Source organism: Ochotona curzoniae, unplaced genomic scaffold (genome assembly GCF_017591425.1).
Source record: "Ochotona curzoniae isolate NIBS_2020 unplaced genomic scaffold, NIBS_Ocur_1.0 contig_291, whole genome shotgun sequence".
Taxonomy (NCBI): Eukaryota; Metazoa; Chordata; class Mammalia; order Lagomorpha; family Ochotonidae; genus Ochotona; species Ochotona curzoniae.
Genome location: NW_024465649.1, coordinates 10197848 through 10215009, shown reverse-complemented (window position 1 = coordinate 10215009; position 17162 = coordinate 10197848). Strand labels below are relative to the sequence as shown.

The following is a 17162-nucleotide window of genomic DNA, read 5'->3' as shown; positions in this document are numbered from 1 at the left end:
GGCCACCAAATGAGGAAATCCATTTAAAGTAGCAGGGCTCAGTGAATATATTATTTGGTTGAATGAATTAATGAAATTATCCTTTCATGGAAAAATTCTTAGAATGAATTCATCAAAACTGGGATATCCTTAATCCAACTGTCAAATCTTAACATCACAGATGTTCAGAACATTTTTAGCCTTTAATTCGATCAGTGACTAAGGAAACTGATGTTCCAACTTTGTGAAACTAACTACATAGTAAAAATGAAAGTGTACCTTAGAGGACTATCCTTATGAACTAATTCCTCCCAGCTGTTAAATGCAAGTTGTTTATCTTTCATTTAAACAAAAGTTACAATTTGTTGCTTATGAAATATTCGTCCTGTGAGCACCTACACAAGAGAGATGCACCTGGCTTGTAATGACTGCCTGATCTTGAGCAGATTAAGTACGCTGGTTGATGAGCTACTTTCCTACACAATGAAGCAACGTGCACTCACCTCTCTGGAGGCAGGGAGCCTTCTTTCACAGCCACTGTAAAAACAAGAGACAGAGTAAACAGGGGGCATTGGCAGCAGGCTGGCTAAAGCAAATGATGAATATGGGATGACTGAGACCCTGAGACAAGTGTGGGAGGACAGCTTCCATGTGCCCTGGCTTCTGTATTTCAACCATGCCATACTGGTACCTGCCAGTTCCTGCTCATTCCACTTGCCCATGCTTTATGGAGGTTATTTGTGGATAGAATCTCTTGCATTACACTTTGACCACCCTAAGGACTGTTACCTTAGTTGTTCTGCAAACAAAATGCCCAAACTTAAATACCTGGAGAGTTGGAGAGCTAGGATCTGCAAAAGCTCATTTTATTACAAAAAACCTTTGTGCTATGTTCTCTAATAACCAATTCTCTTTCACAGGGGTGGTTTGAATCCTGAATTATTTAATATTGGTAAAAATGGGACTTAGAATTCTCTGATATGAAGGTGGCTACATTATCAGCTATACTTAAAAGAGCTCTGCCTCTGTAGAGTGTTCTTTCAAGATAAGAACTTGTAACCATAGTCCCCAAGTTGTGGTTCAGGCACTATCAACAGCAGCATCCCCTGCAGTTAGTTAAAAGGAAAAATTGTTGGCTTCCAGCCCATTTCAACTAAGTCAGAGACTCTGAGACTATGACTCAATGATTTGTATTTTAATCACTCTTCTAGGTAGGTCTAAAGCATGTTCAAGCTTAAGAATCACTGAGTAGGAGAAATTCAACCACAAGGTTTCCTGAAACAGTTGAATGAACAATCAAAGATTGCTTTAGCTCTCTCAGTGTACCATCTGCTGGCACTGATAGTCACAGTCACACTGCTTAGTACAGTGCTACATAGCACCCCAAAGTATGTGTTCACCTCATATTTCGTTAGTGTGAACATCAGCAAAGACATTTAGGATATCAACAAGATCAGACTGCAACAGGAGCAGTGAGGGATAGAAAGGTGTTTAAACAGCACAAAAGGAAAAAAATGCAATAGCAAATGGCTTCCCCAAATGCTTCAGTTCCTGGAAAGGACCAGAGAGATCATGGGCAGGGGATTTCAACTCATTACTGAAGGCAGACAGGGGAGGCATGAGGTCAGCCCTGGAAGAATCTTAGGTCAAGTTCATATTGACCTTTTCCCTTTTCAGCCTGCCCTTCCTTCTCCTGCCTGGATCGTGTTAAGTGCACAGGTTTTACAGGAAACATAAAAGCTCATGGCCTCCCTGCTCAGTGATTTGATCTTTTCTTCCTCTTGGACAGATTCCCAGTGATCAAACGCAGCATTCCTGGGGGAAGCTGGCTGGCCCAGGAGTGATAAGGAGCCCTTCCCCGCAGGTTTGTCATTTCATGAGCCAGCTGCCATGGCCTCTGCGTGAGACAAGCAGTGATGGACACTGAGTGCTCTAGAAGACTCACCTGGGAGTCCAGGCAGAAAGCAAGGGACCTGGGGGATGCAGGCACGTTGAGCGATGCATTTCCCTTACCTTCAGCTGGGATCTTGGAAAGAGCTGCTGCCTGCCTCTGGAAAGGCAAAAGGCTCACCACAGGGGGCTTCGGAGGCTTTGCGGGAGGAGGACCCAGGGATTCCATAGAAGGCAGCGGCTTTTTGGGGGGCAGTCGATGATGCCTGACATTTGCCTGTTTTTCTGAACACAGACAGAAAAAAAAATGTGATTACTACCTCCATTCCCAGCAAATTGAGAGGAACTGGTTTTCTTGCACTACTAGTCTCATTCCCCTTCACACTCTTCTTCAACCAGCAATCAGAGCTCCCTGATCCAGACACAGACACGCTCATAGCTCATATCCCTCATATCCCTCTTCCTGTTGCCTGTTGCCTGGGACTTTCTTAGAATGATACCTTCATGCTAACATGTAACATCCCACTTCCCTGATCCTCAGCCCCAATTTCTTAGCCTGAAAAAGCTTCCATAGCTTCAAGACTTGGTTCATGCCATTCTTGATTCAAGAACGCTATTCCTTTTTTTTTGGGGGGGGGAGGGCTCATTCACTCAAGGCTGTGTTCCAGTAAATCAAGGCCAGAATTAAGCATTCCTCATCTGGTCTTTCTATTGCACATTCTTAAAATTTTCACATCTGTATTGTGGCAAATTGGAGAAACTGATCTAGCTTCCCAATGTATATGGCCAGGGACTGTGTATAACTGATCTCTGAGCCTTAAGCATAGAAGATGGACTATGACTAATTGCCCAAAGAATTTTAAAACATGTATGACCTGCAGATAACATGGGAACTGAACAAAGGAAAAAGAATTCACATCTGATTCCAGAGCACATAGATAATTCAAGAATGAGTAAATGCTGGACAACTGTGAATTTTGTGCCTTAGGTCTCAATTTTTCAAGTTTTCTCCTTCTGTGCTCATAAATGTAACTTCAATAGAAATTCCATTGTCATATATAAAAATAATATTTATTACTCTGAAAATACCACATAATATGATATGACCCAAGTGTTTTATTTTTTTAATTTATATAATACAGTAGGTGGCTTCATGGGCCCTCCATACTAAAACTTTAGAAGTAGACATGTCTCTGTGAACTGTCCTTATACTGTCACTATGAGCTGGGGCTAAGGTAGCGGGCAGCTTCTTTCCTGCCCAGTCAGCTCTATACCCATAAATTTGGGGCCAAAATTCCTCCTAATCTTTTAGGCTATAACTAGAAGTCACAATGATATAAGCGTCAGTTTTAACAAACTACACAGAAGCACATGAAAGTGAACCATCACTACTAATTGGGCTCCCAGGTTTTACCAGTTTTGGTGTGAAAAGGCTCACATGGAATATTTGAATAGTCTATCTGGTAACAATCTGTCCTTCTTAGCTCTTTCCCATTCCTCTTTCTTCCCTGTCATTTTTTTCCTTCCTTACCATCCCTTCATCTATAACTAATTATTATTCCAGGCATTGCTCTAGGAACTGGGGATAAACTCAAGAATAAGAACAGGCACAGTTCTTCCTTTCAAGAATTTTCATTCTAGTGAGAGGATATGAGTGATAAACAAGTTAACAAATTAATAAGACCATGACAGAGATTTATTGGTTTTGTCAAGGAGTGTAAACTGTTGATGTTTGTAAAGGCTGCTCTTAGAAAATGTCATTTGATCTTAGATATAGCCAAAAAAATGCATTTCCATGAAGAAATAGTGAGTGTAAAGTCGTGAGGCCTGACAAAGTCTGAATAGCAAGAAACCTGGTGCATTGACTATGAGTAAATGTACTAACAAGTAGAGGTAGGAGATAATTTAAAGACAGTGGTATGAAGGGCTATGCAGATCTTATATGTATCTTATGTTCTTTTTTAGGTACAAAGAAAAATTATAGATGAGATTCCAATCCATCCATTGATTCAATCAAAACATATTTTGTGAGCTTACTCTATCTAGACTTGCTTCCCTTGGTGCAAATGATATGATAGTAAAAAGGAACAGGTTTTATCCTCTTATAACTTATACTTTAGTAAGGCAAATAAAAACACATACCAATATACTAGGTAGAGATATGTGATATGAAAAAAGATCAAAGCAATATAAGAAGATAGAAATGAGAGGGGAGTAGGGATTACTCAACAAGATGCATTAAGCATGTGACACCTATGCAGAGACTTTGATGAATACAATAAGATGCCAAAGACCTGGAAGAGAAGTGTTTCAGGAAGGATGAAAATGTACAAAGCTTTAGAGTAAATCCAACATGGTATAGTTAAGGAATTATAGAGTTTTGTTGTGATAGATTGAGGGCAAGAGAATTAGGCCAGGCTAAGTTTGCATGAAACTTATAAGAATATTGAAGTTGACTTTGAGAAAGACAAGGATGAGATCTGATTTAAGGTTGAGAAGACCAGTCTACCTGTTGGGAAAATGGAACATAATTAGATAAGAATGTGGGAGCAGAGATACTAATTGGTCTACTGGACATGTCCAAATGAGAGATGTTGGTGTGGAAAAGAACAGTAGGAAGTGGATGATGTTGAGAAATTGGTAGTAGAACCAGGATCTTGCTGAGGGATTACATGCAAAGAATGAGTTAGGGGGAAGAAAAGAGCATGGTTCCTACTTTTTGATATGATAAACTGGGAGAATAGTTGTGCTGTTGAATTAAGATTGAGGAGATTGAATATATCTGATTTCCTGGAGAACAGTGGAAGCTTTAAGAATTTATATACACTGTCCAAGTTCATGTAGTTTGGATGAAGCACAGATAAGATTCAAACCAAGATTAACCAAACTGTCTTACAATGTAATTATGGAAGGTTCATCACATTAACCAAGTCCACAATTAAAATTTAGCAGATACACCTAAAATTCCACGCTAGATTTGGGAGCAAACATCACTGGCATCACAAATATGCCCACCCAAGTAAACAAACTTTAAATCGGAAAAGTACATTCCTCCAGTGACCCCAGGGCTTCCATGTTTTACCTGGGGCCTGACTAGCAAGCTCATACTCATAAACAGATGGACAGGTGGTAGTGTTCTCCAGGCTCCTTGGAGAACTGGGATTTTCCTGGCTCTTCCTGCCAGCTTGAGGAAGCGATAAAGAAGGTTCTCCAAAGTCAGCAGGTGTTTCTGTCTGGGTTATCAAATGCTTCTGGGAGTGGAGAACATGAGGTCCTTTTGTTTTCACCCTTATCTTGGGTTCCTTTGGAGTAAGTTCCATGGCTTTTTGTCTTGCTGCATAAAAGGCTTTACTTCCACAATTGGAACGAGGAAAAGGGGTTGCCATCTCACTACTCTGTGATGAAACCTTCTCCCAGTTCCAGAGTTTATTTCTGAAGCTACTGGCCACCATTGCTTTCTTCTCATCAGTTAAACCAGCACTCGGTTTTTCCAAATCTAACAGCAGAGAAACCTTCTGGGAGTTTCCTGCTGAAAACATCGTACACTTTCTCTGAGGTTCTGGGTTATTCACATCCTTCGGAATTTCACTCATCTTGGTTAACATAATTTGTTGGGGTTTGAGAGTCTGGGAATCCCCACTGGAATTAGACGGTGACCGTTCTTTGTGGTTGTCTAAGAAGAGATTTCCATTAGTCAAGATCTGAGTTGCCTGTGTACTTCTTTTATTCTTTTGAGAAATACCTGCTGGGAATTGAGTAGGTCTCAGCAGAGATGGAGCATCAAAATTTTGAAATTTGGCCTGAAGTTCCTTGAAGTTGCTTATTCTTTCCTAAAAAATGAAAGGAAAATGAGTATTTCATTATTCCAGGGGGAAAAAAAGTTGACTCCACAAAATGTGTTAAGGGGTTAGTGTAATGCAATTGCTAACCCATTGGGCAGTCTTAGTCTTAATGCTCTTGTGTGTGTGAAGTGGAATAAAAGCAAATCACTCCTCTTTGAAATACTGCAAATATACTGAATTTTCTCACAACATACACAGAACACTTACACATATCCTCAACAGTTGCTGAGAAACCCAATGACAAAAAATTTTGATGGCTTTACCAAGCTTCATAAAGGACACTTCAAAAAGGTGGGGACAGTTAGCTCAGAAGATGGTAGCCAATATCACTACATATTGATCAAACAGGGGCATTTAAAACTTTGCTGGAAAACTTGTACTATCCAGCATTCTCATTTTGGTTATGTATTCTTATTCCATAAGATGGACTAGATTTAAGATGGAATAGACTTGTTAACTCCTTTCTTACACTGCGAGCCTGCCTCTTCCTCAAGACCAGCATTGGGTTTGACAGGCAGAGCTAGTGTCTTCCTGTTCCCGTGGTGTTTCTCTGGGCACTCCCTATCTTGGGCAGTTGAACAAAACATTCTGAAATGGAGAAAAGCAAGCAGACAAACAAGCTAGGTAGTCCCATGTTCAAACTGCAAGTGCTGTATTATCTAAACAAACACTGGGAAACCTCATTGCACCTCTAAGTGCAGTTGTATCACAAAAATAAGCTGCCAAGATCTGAGGGTGGCTGCATTAGGGTAACTGCATAGAATGTAGCAATCATATTGCCTGACACATAGATGGTTCATGATAAATACAGGCTACAAGGTACTAGATGATACTCTTGCCTTTTTAGCTCCCCTTGAGAAATTAGATCCTTTTAAATTGACCTGAAGCCCAGTACGTGAAAGTTAGAATGGCACCTCAAGCCTTCAGGCTGCGGAAAGGATGCACCCAGCACTGCACAATAATGTGGTTGGTGGTCCAGCCAGGCAAATGGAGGCCACACTACCATTCAGAACTGTTTCTGTGCTTTTCTCTTTTCTGCCACTAGAGCTCCCTTCGTTTTGTAAGAACTTCTCACACAGAAGGTGAGAAGACATCTAACAGCATTATTTCAAAAAAGTGAGAAGCTCAGTTCTGTCCTAGTCATGTGACATATTTTAATTTCTTACGCACAGACTATCTCCATGAGATTGGTTTCTAAATCTACCGGCTGAAAGAATGTAGAGTGACCTTTTCTCATTGTTTATAGTTGACCCACAGCTGAACGCTGAGGCTTAGGTAGGGAAGGGACTTGGATAGGAAGCATGAGCCAGGTGTCTGGGAGCTCTCTCTCTCTTTCTCTCTCTCTCTCTCTCACACACACACACACACACACACACACACACACACACAGTATACATCTGCAGCTCACCCCACAAATTGCTTATGCTTTAACCAACAGATAATCCAACGAGGCTTGTTTCTTCCTGTGTGGTGGAAGTCAGCATAGGGCATGGAGATGTGGGTGTGAAATCCAAAAACCCAGTTTAGCTGTTGTCTAGTCAGATGCTTTGGGTGATCTTCTGCACTTCTAAACTATGTTTCCTAACTTACACTTCTCACGGTAGGTCAGAGCTCCTTCAGAATCAATGAAACAGCAGATGTGGGCCCCTCAAATTTTTAATTGCTGTAAAACTCACACAACAAAACATTTTATTATAACCATTTTGAATGTATAATTCAGTAGTAATGTAGATTCGTAATGTTGAATAATCAACTCCAGAACTCTTCTCCTTTTACAAAAGAAAACCGCTTATAACCATATGTCTCTTAGAATTTTGCTACTCTAGGGACTCTATGTAAGCAGTGCCATGCAGCGTTTGTCTTGTGACTGGCTTGTTCCGCTCAGCAGAAAGGCCACAGGTTTATCCCCATTACAGCAGTGTTAGAATGCCTTCCTCTTTAAAGCTGCATAATATGCATTGTAGGTAGCTAACACATTCTGCTTATGCATTCATCTGTTGATGGACAGTTGGGTTGCTTCTACATTTTAACTGTTTTGAATGATGCTTCTAGGAATAGAGGTGTGCAAATACCCCGACACCCTGATTTCAATTCATTTGAGCTTGTTCCAAGAAATAGAATTGCTAGATCCTATGGTAATTCTATTTTTAGTGCTTTGAGAAAATTTCATACAGTTTTCCATGGCAACTATCATTTTGCATTTTTACTACTCGATGCACATGGGTTCCAATGTCACCACATCCTCCTTCACATTTAGTTTTTTACAATGGCCATCACAATGATTGTGAATTGGTCAGTGGTTGATATATTTAAAGAAATGTAATGATTCTCTCTAAATCTTATTATCTGAAACCACATAAATTCCAAAGTTATTGCTTTATAGGTTTTAGTCTCTGTAAGATTAATTAAGCAGAGTATACACATCAAGAGGAAGTAAATCTAATTCAACACAGCTTATTCCTCTTTCACTACATGTCAAGTCTATGTTTTCTAGGCAAAACTCCTTTTTACAGTGTTGAGTTCTGATTTTTTTTTAATTTATAAAACTCTTTAATAAATTGTATAAAAAATAGCACCTTAGACATCTCCCACTTGCAACTGAGCCCCTGGTCTTGATGTCCACACGCGGGGGTCGCAAGCATGGCCGCTGAAATAAATTAAAGGCTTGAGACTCTGACTCCCCCCAGTCCCACCTTCAGAGCCAACAAGCCAACTGCACAGGTCAATAATTTAACACCCACCTCCACCCACCCCAGGGGGCACAGAGCACCCCAAGGTGCAGAGTCACCTCTCCCTTAAATTAGCCACTGTGGGCTGGGGGACAGGACAGCCACCCCCAGGGGCATGGAGGAGGCAGGCTACTTGAAGAAGCAGCCCCAAGAATAAATTAAACAATAAATAGCCCCATGGGCCATTGCATGATTGCTTTGTGAGATGTAGCATCTGTCTCTAGCTCTCTATGGGGTCACACCATAAATAACACGTGGACACGTGCAGACAGGCCATGCATGGCCACCAGGCAACGAGGCCTGGACATTGCATTGTTTGTGCATAGTCGTGCCAGGAATGCCACTGGACTGGAGGGCAATGGTGGGCACATGCCCAGTGATGGACCAGGAGAGCTCTTGGCCACACAGGCAGCAAGGCCACCCACCAGCCCAGCAGCAGAGAAGGGATCTGGGGTCCAGCTGCGCCACGGTGGCTGCGGAAGCAGCGCAGGGGGCTGACCCAGTCCCGGAGTTCTGATCTTATAAATCACATTCTTACATTAAGGGAGATGTAAGTCAAGCAAATACGCAAGGAAATACTAGAGACAGATGCTACATCTCACAAAGCAATCACGCAATGGTGACTGGGTGCCTACAACTGATTTCCAGAGCTACAGCAGATACATAATGCCTTCCTCTGGGTTCATTTATGTACCAAATTAGAGTTTAGCCTGAATGGTCTCCAAGGGCTCTTCTAATACTAACCTGTAGATTTTGTTTTCTGTGCTTTTGATAGGAAATTGGTATGATGTATTTTTAAACTAGCCCCCACATAGTGGGAGTTCAGGCTACAGGGTACGAGACAAAGTGCAAGAGGATGCGTTGGGAGGTAGCCAAGGGGGCTCCAGGATAAAACCCTGCTCTCCTCTTCTGGAACCACAGTCTGTCTTCAAATCCTATGGAACTTCAATTTCATCATCATCAGAGGTGGCCCTTTCATGCTGTTGCCACTGCATTCCTATCTTCCTCATATCTTATTTGCAATTACCACCTTAGCGTTTCAGCTGTGCCTGTAAGTCTCCTAAGCCAGGGCTCAGCCTTTCAGGCGATGACTCCTGAGTCTGCTAGTGAAGAAATTGTTCCTAATCCTTCACTCAGTCTCTGGTGTCTGCTTGAGGGAAGTGCAGGTTTCCCACCTCAGTTTATTGTCACAATTTTTCTACCTAGAAACTATCAAATTACTGCTTGCCAAAATCCAACATTCATCACTTCCAGATATTTATTAGTGGCCTACTGTGTGCAATGAAATAGGGTTACAAAGTCAAAGAAGTCCCTGATTTGTTGGAATTCACAGAATAAAAGAAACAGAAATTGATCATTTTTATGAAACAGAAGGATTATTTAAATATATACTAACATGGGGCCCGGCGCGGTAGCGCAAGTGGTTGAGGTCCTCGCCTTGCACGCCCGGGATCCCATATGGGCGCCGGTTCTATCCTAGCAGCCCCGCTTCCCTTCCAGCTCCCTGCCTGTGGCCCGGGAAAGCAGTGGAGGACAGCCCAAAGCTTTGGGACCCTGCGCCCGCCCGCGTAGGAGACCCAGAAGAGGCTCCTGGCTTCGGATCGGCATAGTATCGGCCGTTGCGCTCACTTGGGGAGTGAAGATCTTCCTGTCTCTCCTCTCTGTATATCCGCCTTTCCAATAAAAACATAATAAAAATAAATCTTTAAAAAAAATAAATATATACTAACATGGTTTGTTACGGATGCTTAAAAAAGAAGTCATGGTGTAATCTGGAGACACAAAGACCTTCTATAGAAGACATCTCAGTTAAAGCAAGCAGCCAAGCAAAGGGTCGCAGACAAGGAAGTCCAGAGATAACAGCATAAATAGACAAAGTGTGACGATGGGAAATGGCAACTCACACAGGGGAAGAACTAAGAAATTTATCATTTCTGAACATTTATTTATTTTATTGGAAAGGTAGGTTTACAGGAAGGAGAGACAGAAATATCTTTTGTCTGCTGCTTTACTTCCAAAGTGGCTGTGACAGCCGGAGCTGAGTCAATTTGAAGCCAGGAGCCAGAAGTCTCTTCTGGGTCTCCCATGTGGGTGCAGGGTCCCAAGGTTTTGAGCCATCATCTACTGCTTTCCCAGGCCACAAGCAGGAAGCTGAATGAAAAGTGGAGCACCTGAGACATGAACCAGTGCCTATATGGGATCCCAGTGCACACAAGGCAAGGAGTTACTAGGCCACTAGGCCAAGGCCAAGAAATTCCTCATTACTGAAATCCCAATGTTAGAAGGCAAAGTTGAAGAAAGTAGGCTTCTGAGGGTACTCAAGCCTGGTGTTCAGAGTGGCACAAGCTACTGATGAGCGTACCCCTATTTAGCTACATACAATTTCTAACCAGTCCCCTCCACTCTTACACCTTCTTGTGTCCTGACTGGCTCATTAACCCTTCTGAGCAAACGGTCCCTCCACATAGAGCCAGGAACACTCGGAACTATATCTGCCAGGTGCTCTTTCAGGTGGAATCCTGCCATGCAGAGGTGCTCCCGGGAGACACAGAGACATAGGAATGCAAACATTGTTGAGGGAGGAGAGCTTCTTTTAGGGAACAGCAATAGTAGAATTTCCCATGCTATGCAGTGGAGAACACAAACAAGGTGTTCCCATCAGAATAATCTCCTGTGGATACTGAACTTCTTCCTTGGCCGATAACATACAAGTAGCTCTCCAGTCTTGGAAATTTCCAGAATAACCTAGAATAAATCTTTTTATTCAAAGTGGCAATAGATTTGGCACCAAAAAAACCCCTGCTACACCCATTCTAACTAGCTTTTCTTTATAGCACTTGTTAAAACCCAGCATATTGCAGATCTCCTTCAATTGAAGAAGGAACTCTTCTGACAGGTGCTCTGTTCATATTCCAGTATTTGTTCACTGCTTAGTGTCAGTGTCTGGAAGTAGACTTGGTGCACTTTGGGTGCTCAGAACAAATTTGGCAAAAACATGACTCCTGGGTACATGAGACTTTCAGGACCTCTAAGAGACAGGGACAATATGTTATTTATCCTGCTGTCACCACTGTTAGCTCAAAGGCTCACAAAATGTACAGTGAATAAATGAATAGTGAAATTACAAATGCCAGCAGATTTATGTAACATATGAGACTTACTGCAGAACTTCCCTTGCATATTTGTTAAGGTAGTTTAAAATGCCCATAGAAATAAACCATTGAATTAATCACTAAGATGTCAGAAGACAGTCCTGAAAATAGTCCTGGAATTCAGCCTGGACACTTCTGATCCGGACTGGGCAAGCTTCAGTTGCTTCATCTAGGCAGCACAGGCCAAAACAGTCACAGAGATATTGTGGAAACAACCCAAGATAAAAAAAAAAATGGTGTCTGCTAAACAGAGGGGTTTATCTTTTTGATATGGAAACCAAGGAGGCAGCAGGAACTAATCTGGAAAAACAAAGGCAATCCTGTGTCAAAAGAACAGGGAGCAGGTACAAGCTGGAACTCTGTTCTTTAGGTATGGTCCTCCTTTCACATGATGGGATTTCATATGAATGGATTAATAGAATAGTAATTTTAAAAAGACTCAACAGATTTCTCTCCTTTTTGTTTTATGTGTATAGTGAATAGTAACAAACATAGGCCAATACCTACATGATATCATTACATACCAGGCACTGGTTTAGCATTTCCTGCGTGTTTAAACCCAGTATATACCCAGCATACACACAAGGATATTGAGGCACGGATACCTAAGTCTCATCCAAGATCACAGCACCAAAGGGTGGAACCTAAGTAATCTGGTTCAAAGCCCGAATTCTGTCCTGTACTCCTCCGGCCCAAACATTTGCTTTGCAGGGCCAGAAACTTTTTGAGCTAACATTTTTTTAAGTGACAAGCTAATGGCTGATCATATGAACATAAATGTTGTTTTATTAGCTTCTCAGAAGGTGCATTTTTCTCTGCTGATTTCAGAGAATTGATAATTGTATTATTTCTATTCTCCTCATCCATTTCACCAGCTCTTACCCTGCTATGTTAACTAACTCCCACATTAACCTTACTAGGAAGATGATGTTACCATTTCACTTTACAGGTGGGCTAGAGGTTAACAGAGAAACAGAAGGTAAGTCCTTTTCTCCAGTTTACATGTTTGGAAGTGGTATTGGAATTTTCATCCAAGCCTTTGTAACTTCAGGAATGCTTTTTAACTATTCTATTAATAAATCTTATGTACAAATTTAGCTCTACTTTATGACTCTTCTGCTACTTCATAGCACATTTTGTGGATGTCTCAGTTATTTTAGAAATTTTATAAGAAGAGACAACATTACAATACAGTGGGTTAAGCCATCACTTGCAATGCTGGCCTTCATGTCATAGTGCCAGTTCAAATTCTGACTGTTGTGCTTCCGATCTAGCTTCCCGATAGCGTACTTGGGAAAGCAGCACAACAATCCCATGAATTGTGCTCCTGTCGCCCACATGAACAACTAGAATGGAGTTCTTTGTTCTTGGCTTCTGCCTGATGCAGAATCGGCTGGGGTGGCCTTTTGGGGGAGCAAACCAAAGAGATGCCAGAGATTGACTTTCTTTTTTTTTTTTTAAGATTTATTTATTTTTATTACAAAGTCAAATATACAGAGAGGAAGATCTTCCACCCAATGATCCACTCCTTAAGTGAGCACAACGGACAGTGCTGTGCTGATCCGAAGCCGTGAACCAAGAACTTCCTTCCAGGTTTCCCACTCTGGTGCAGGATCCCAAAGCATTGGGCTGTACTCAACTGCTTTCCAAGGCCACAAGCAGGGAACTGGATGTGAAGTGGAGCTGCCAGGATTAGAACCGGTGCCCATGAGGGATCCCGGCACATTCAAGGTGAGGACCTTAGCCACTAGGCCATGGCGCTGGGCCCACAGTGATTGACTTTCTGTCTCTCTCACCCCCACTCGTTCTGTGACTTCATCCCTTCCTCCTTCCCTCTACCTCTTCCTCAACTATTCTACCTTTAGAATAAATTACATTTTTTAAAACTATTCTTTAAATTTGATTTACATTTTTTATTAATTTAAAGAGAACAGCTTTATGTAGTTCATAAATAGAATCCAAGAATATAATGGTACTTTCCTTCCTCTTTCTCTCCATGCCATTTCTTTTCAGTTTTAATTTTCAGTGGTATGTTTATTTGAGAGAGTTACAGAGAGCCAGGGAGAGACAGACACACAGCGAGATTTCTTGTTCTGCTGGTTCACTCCCCAGATGGCCACACAGCCATGCTGGGCCAGCCTGAAGCCAGGAGATTCTCCTGCATCTGCCCAGCACTTAGGCATCTTCTGCTGCTTTCCAGGGCACTTAACAGAGTTGGATCAAAAGTGGAGCAGCCCTTGTGGAATGTTGGTATTGCAGGAGGTACTTAGTCAGCTACTCCATAACACCAGCTCTTCCTTTTAATTTTTGTGATAATATATTTTTAATTTATTTTATGATCAAGGGCTTAATGCTCCATAAAAAACTTTCAACAAGTAAGAAGTAGAAAGACCATTGTTCAGAAAGATTATAGGCAACAACTATAAATGTTAATTAAGTGCAATGATGCTAATTTCATTTATATATATTAAAATATATTCCCTCTGTATATTACAAATTTAAAAAAACATGTGATATTTGTCTTTTGGGGTCTGGCTTAATTTACTAAATTATAATGATCTCCTGTTTCATTCATTTCATTATGAAAGGCAGGAATTCATTCTTTCATTATGTCTTATTCCATCGTGTCTCTCTCCTTCTCTCTCTTTCTCTCTCTCTCTCTCTCTCTGTTTATGTGTGTGTTTACATACATATATACAACATACTCTTCATCTAGTATGCAGCTGATGGACATCTAGTATGCTTCCATGTCTTACCTATTGTGAATTGAAGTGGTATAAAATTGAGGGGTATAAGTAACTCTCCCATGTCCTTATTTCCTTTCGGCATATTCCTAATATTTGGATGGCTGAGTCACAAGGAAGATCTGTTTTAAGTTTTTTGAGGAATCATTATGTTGTCCTCCATTATGGTTGTACAGAAATGACAGGCCTGACGTGAGGGACTCCATGTTGAGCTGGGTTTCATCGCAGGTGAAATTCCCATCGTAGGAGCTTCATCTCCGACCTGTGAGACTAACCTGGTAGAGAAAGCCACTTCCTGCTTGACAAGAACACTCAAACCCCTGGCTAGGCTATTCAAGCATGACTGGGAGAAAAATGAGTTTCACCTGATATAGCAACAAAGGCTTGCAGAGTTAGTGATTAATAATTTTTTATCCCTGAGATAGTTCTGCATTAGCTCAGTGCCCCTGAACCCCTCCTGGTTTGTAATATTTTTGCCTTTATAATCACTGTTGTTCAGGGGCCAGAGGTCTTTCGGGCATGAGTCCATTCTCCACTGCTGGTAATAAAGGACTTTGACATTCTAATCAGTGTGTGGGGCTCCAGTTTACATTTTGACCAATATTTTAGGGTACTTTTTCCTTCACTTTCTCACCAGTATTTGTTATTTTTTGGTTTTGGAAAATAGTCACTGTAACTAGGGTGAGGCAATATCTCATTGTGATTTGTGATTCTAAACACACACACACACACACACATACATACACGCCACAAAATGTAACTCCAATCATTCTGTTGAAATAAAAATAAAAAATTTCCAGAAATGAATTTGCATTTGTCCATCTAGTTTTTTGCTATTTATACTGAGATGAGAAAATCATTGTAGTTGTTAAAATCTTTAAGTTGTAAGTTTATTGTGACCATGTATCTTGAATTTTCAAGATAGATTTTATTTAATACATAAGGTGATATAAAAAATCAAATAACAAAATTTTTAAAATTGAATTCAATGATATTTACCTTCAAAATGAAATTGCAAGTGGGAAAAAATTCAGGCTCTGATCTCTGGTTTCTAGTGCATAGTAAAGTGCTAGACTCCTCCTGGCTTCCTCTATGCTATGGCTTGCTCGGCTGACATCCATCACACCCCACTGGAAAATGAGTAGTGGCTCAGTGTGTGAAAGTCCTTAGCTGGTTCTAAGAGGAGAAGTTCCTGTTTCGATACTTTTTTTAAAATTAAAAAAGATTTTTTTTTTTTTGAGAGGCAGAGAGACCTTAGAGGGGGAAGATGGGAATCAAAAAGGAAGGAGGGAGGAAGAATTGATCAAACATTTTCAAATGTTTTCACAAGCTGTGAATGTGCCAAGCTGGCTCTGGGAGAAAGCAACTCAACCCGTCTCCCTTATGACTGACAGTGCCCAGCTGCTTGAGGTACCACCTGCACGTGGGGAGGCTGGAACTGCGAGCAGACAGAAACTAAAACCCGGCCCTTGGATAGGAGGGGCAGCATCTCAGCAGATATCTTAGCTGTTACACCAAATACCTGCCTCTTAACTCATACTTCTTCAGTGCAATGTTAATTAATTTTTGAATTTTACGAATCATTGAATATTGTCTTCCTTGGGAGGAAACAAAGGCATGATGGATGACTTTGGTTTATCACAAATCTGCACACTCCTTTCTTGGTAAATGAATACAGCAGTCTTGAGGCATAGCTAAAGTCTAAATTCAAAGCGCAAAGGCAGCAGGATTAAAGAAATCGAGTCGAGAAAGAAAACTAGTGATAGCTGTGAAATCCTAACTAAAATGGAATGAAAGGAAAGCTGATGGAAATTATCATCTGAATCACCCTCCACAGGTAAAACGCTTCTGGTTCAACCTATGCTACTACAATAAACCTTAATAATGTTGGATCAGGCTGTATTCCTGGCACCAGGACCCAGATGCTCTAGGAGGGGTTAAGAACAGCAGCAGGTCCATATCAGTTGAAATACTGCTGCTGTACACTCTGTAGGAGTTTCTGAACAGACAGACTAGAAAGTTTAAAAACTTCTGCTATGAACACATAAAAACCACTCATTGTACCCCATCATCACTCTCTCATTACCCATTAGTTCAAACAGTTATTTTGATCTTCATAATAAGTACAAATAACAGTCCCAGCCATAACAGACATCTGACTTTGATCAAGTTAAATGTCCTGTTTGTAAATTGGGGCTAATGTTTGGAGTGCTCACTCACTCACTCCATGGAGCTACTTCAAGGCTTGGGTCAAGGGCTACAATGCCGACTAGCTCTTGCAGTGCCACCAGAAGAATGCATCCTTCTTCTGCCAGGACACTGCCCATTGCAGACACAGACAACCCGATGAATCCCATGATCCCAATATGAAAACTGTACCTCTGCCATCACACACCCTTACATTAGCACTGAAGATGACTGGGCCTTCAATCCTAAATAGTAGGCAACATTGAATCAATGACTTCACCTAAAACATCAGCACATCCTTGATAACAACGATCATCATCAGGGGACCACACTGGTTCTATCACACACAGCTTATCCTGCACAGACATCCAGGGTAAAATTCATGTTTCACCCCTTCCCAGCCTCCCCTGCATTTCCTCTGCGCTCTCTGGGAACTCAATCATTAATCAGAAAAAGTCTCCCCATCACCAGTCTCCTCTGTGAACAAGCTCCTCTAAGCACCTTTTTTCAAAATATGTATTCTGATTTAAAAGCCAAACCTTTTGAAAGATGAGAGGAAAGATGAGAGAATCTTCTATTTGCTGGTTTACTTACTAAATGACAGCAATGGCTAGAGCGGGAACAGTCTGAAACCAGTAG

General features: G+C 41.3%; 1 protein-coding gene across 1 annotated transcript in view; it reads right to left on the bottom strand.

Moving 5' to 3' along the window:
• Positions 1–16693, bottom strand: part of FYB2 (FYN binding protein 2) — a 90566-nt gene extending 73873 nt beyond the window's left edge. Inside the window, 4 exon segments of the mRNA XM_040978605.1 lie at positions 483–516; positions 1993–2154; positions 4952–5699; positions 16574–16693. Coding sequence (XP_040834539.1) covers positions 483–516; positions 1993–2154; positions 4952–5699; positions 16574–16693 — 1064 coding nt within the window.
• Positions 16694–17162: the final 469 nt, after the last annotated feature.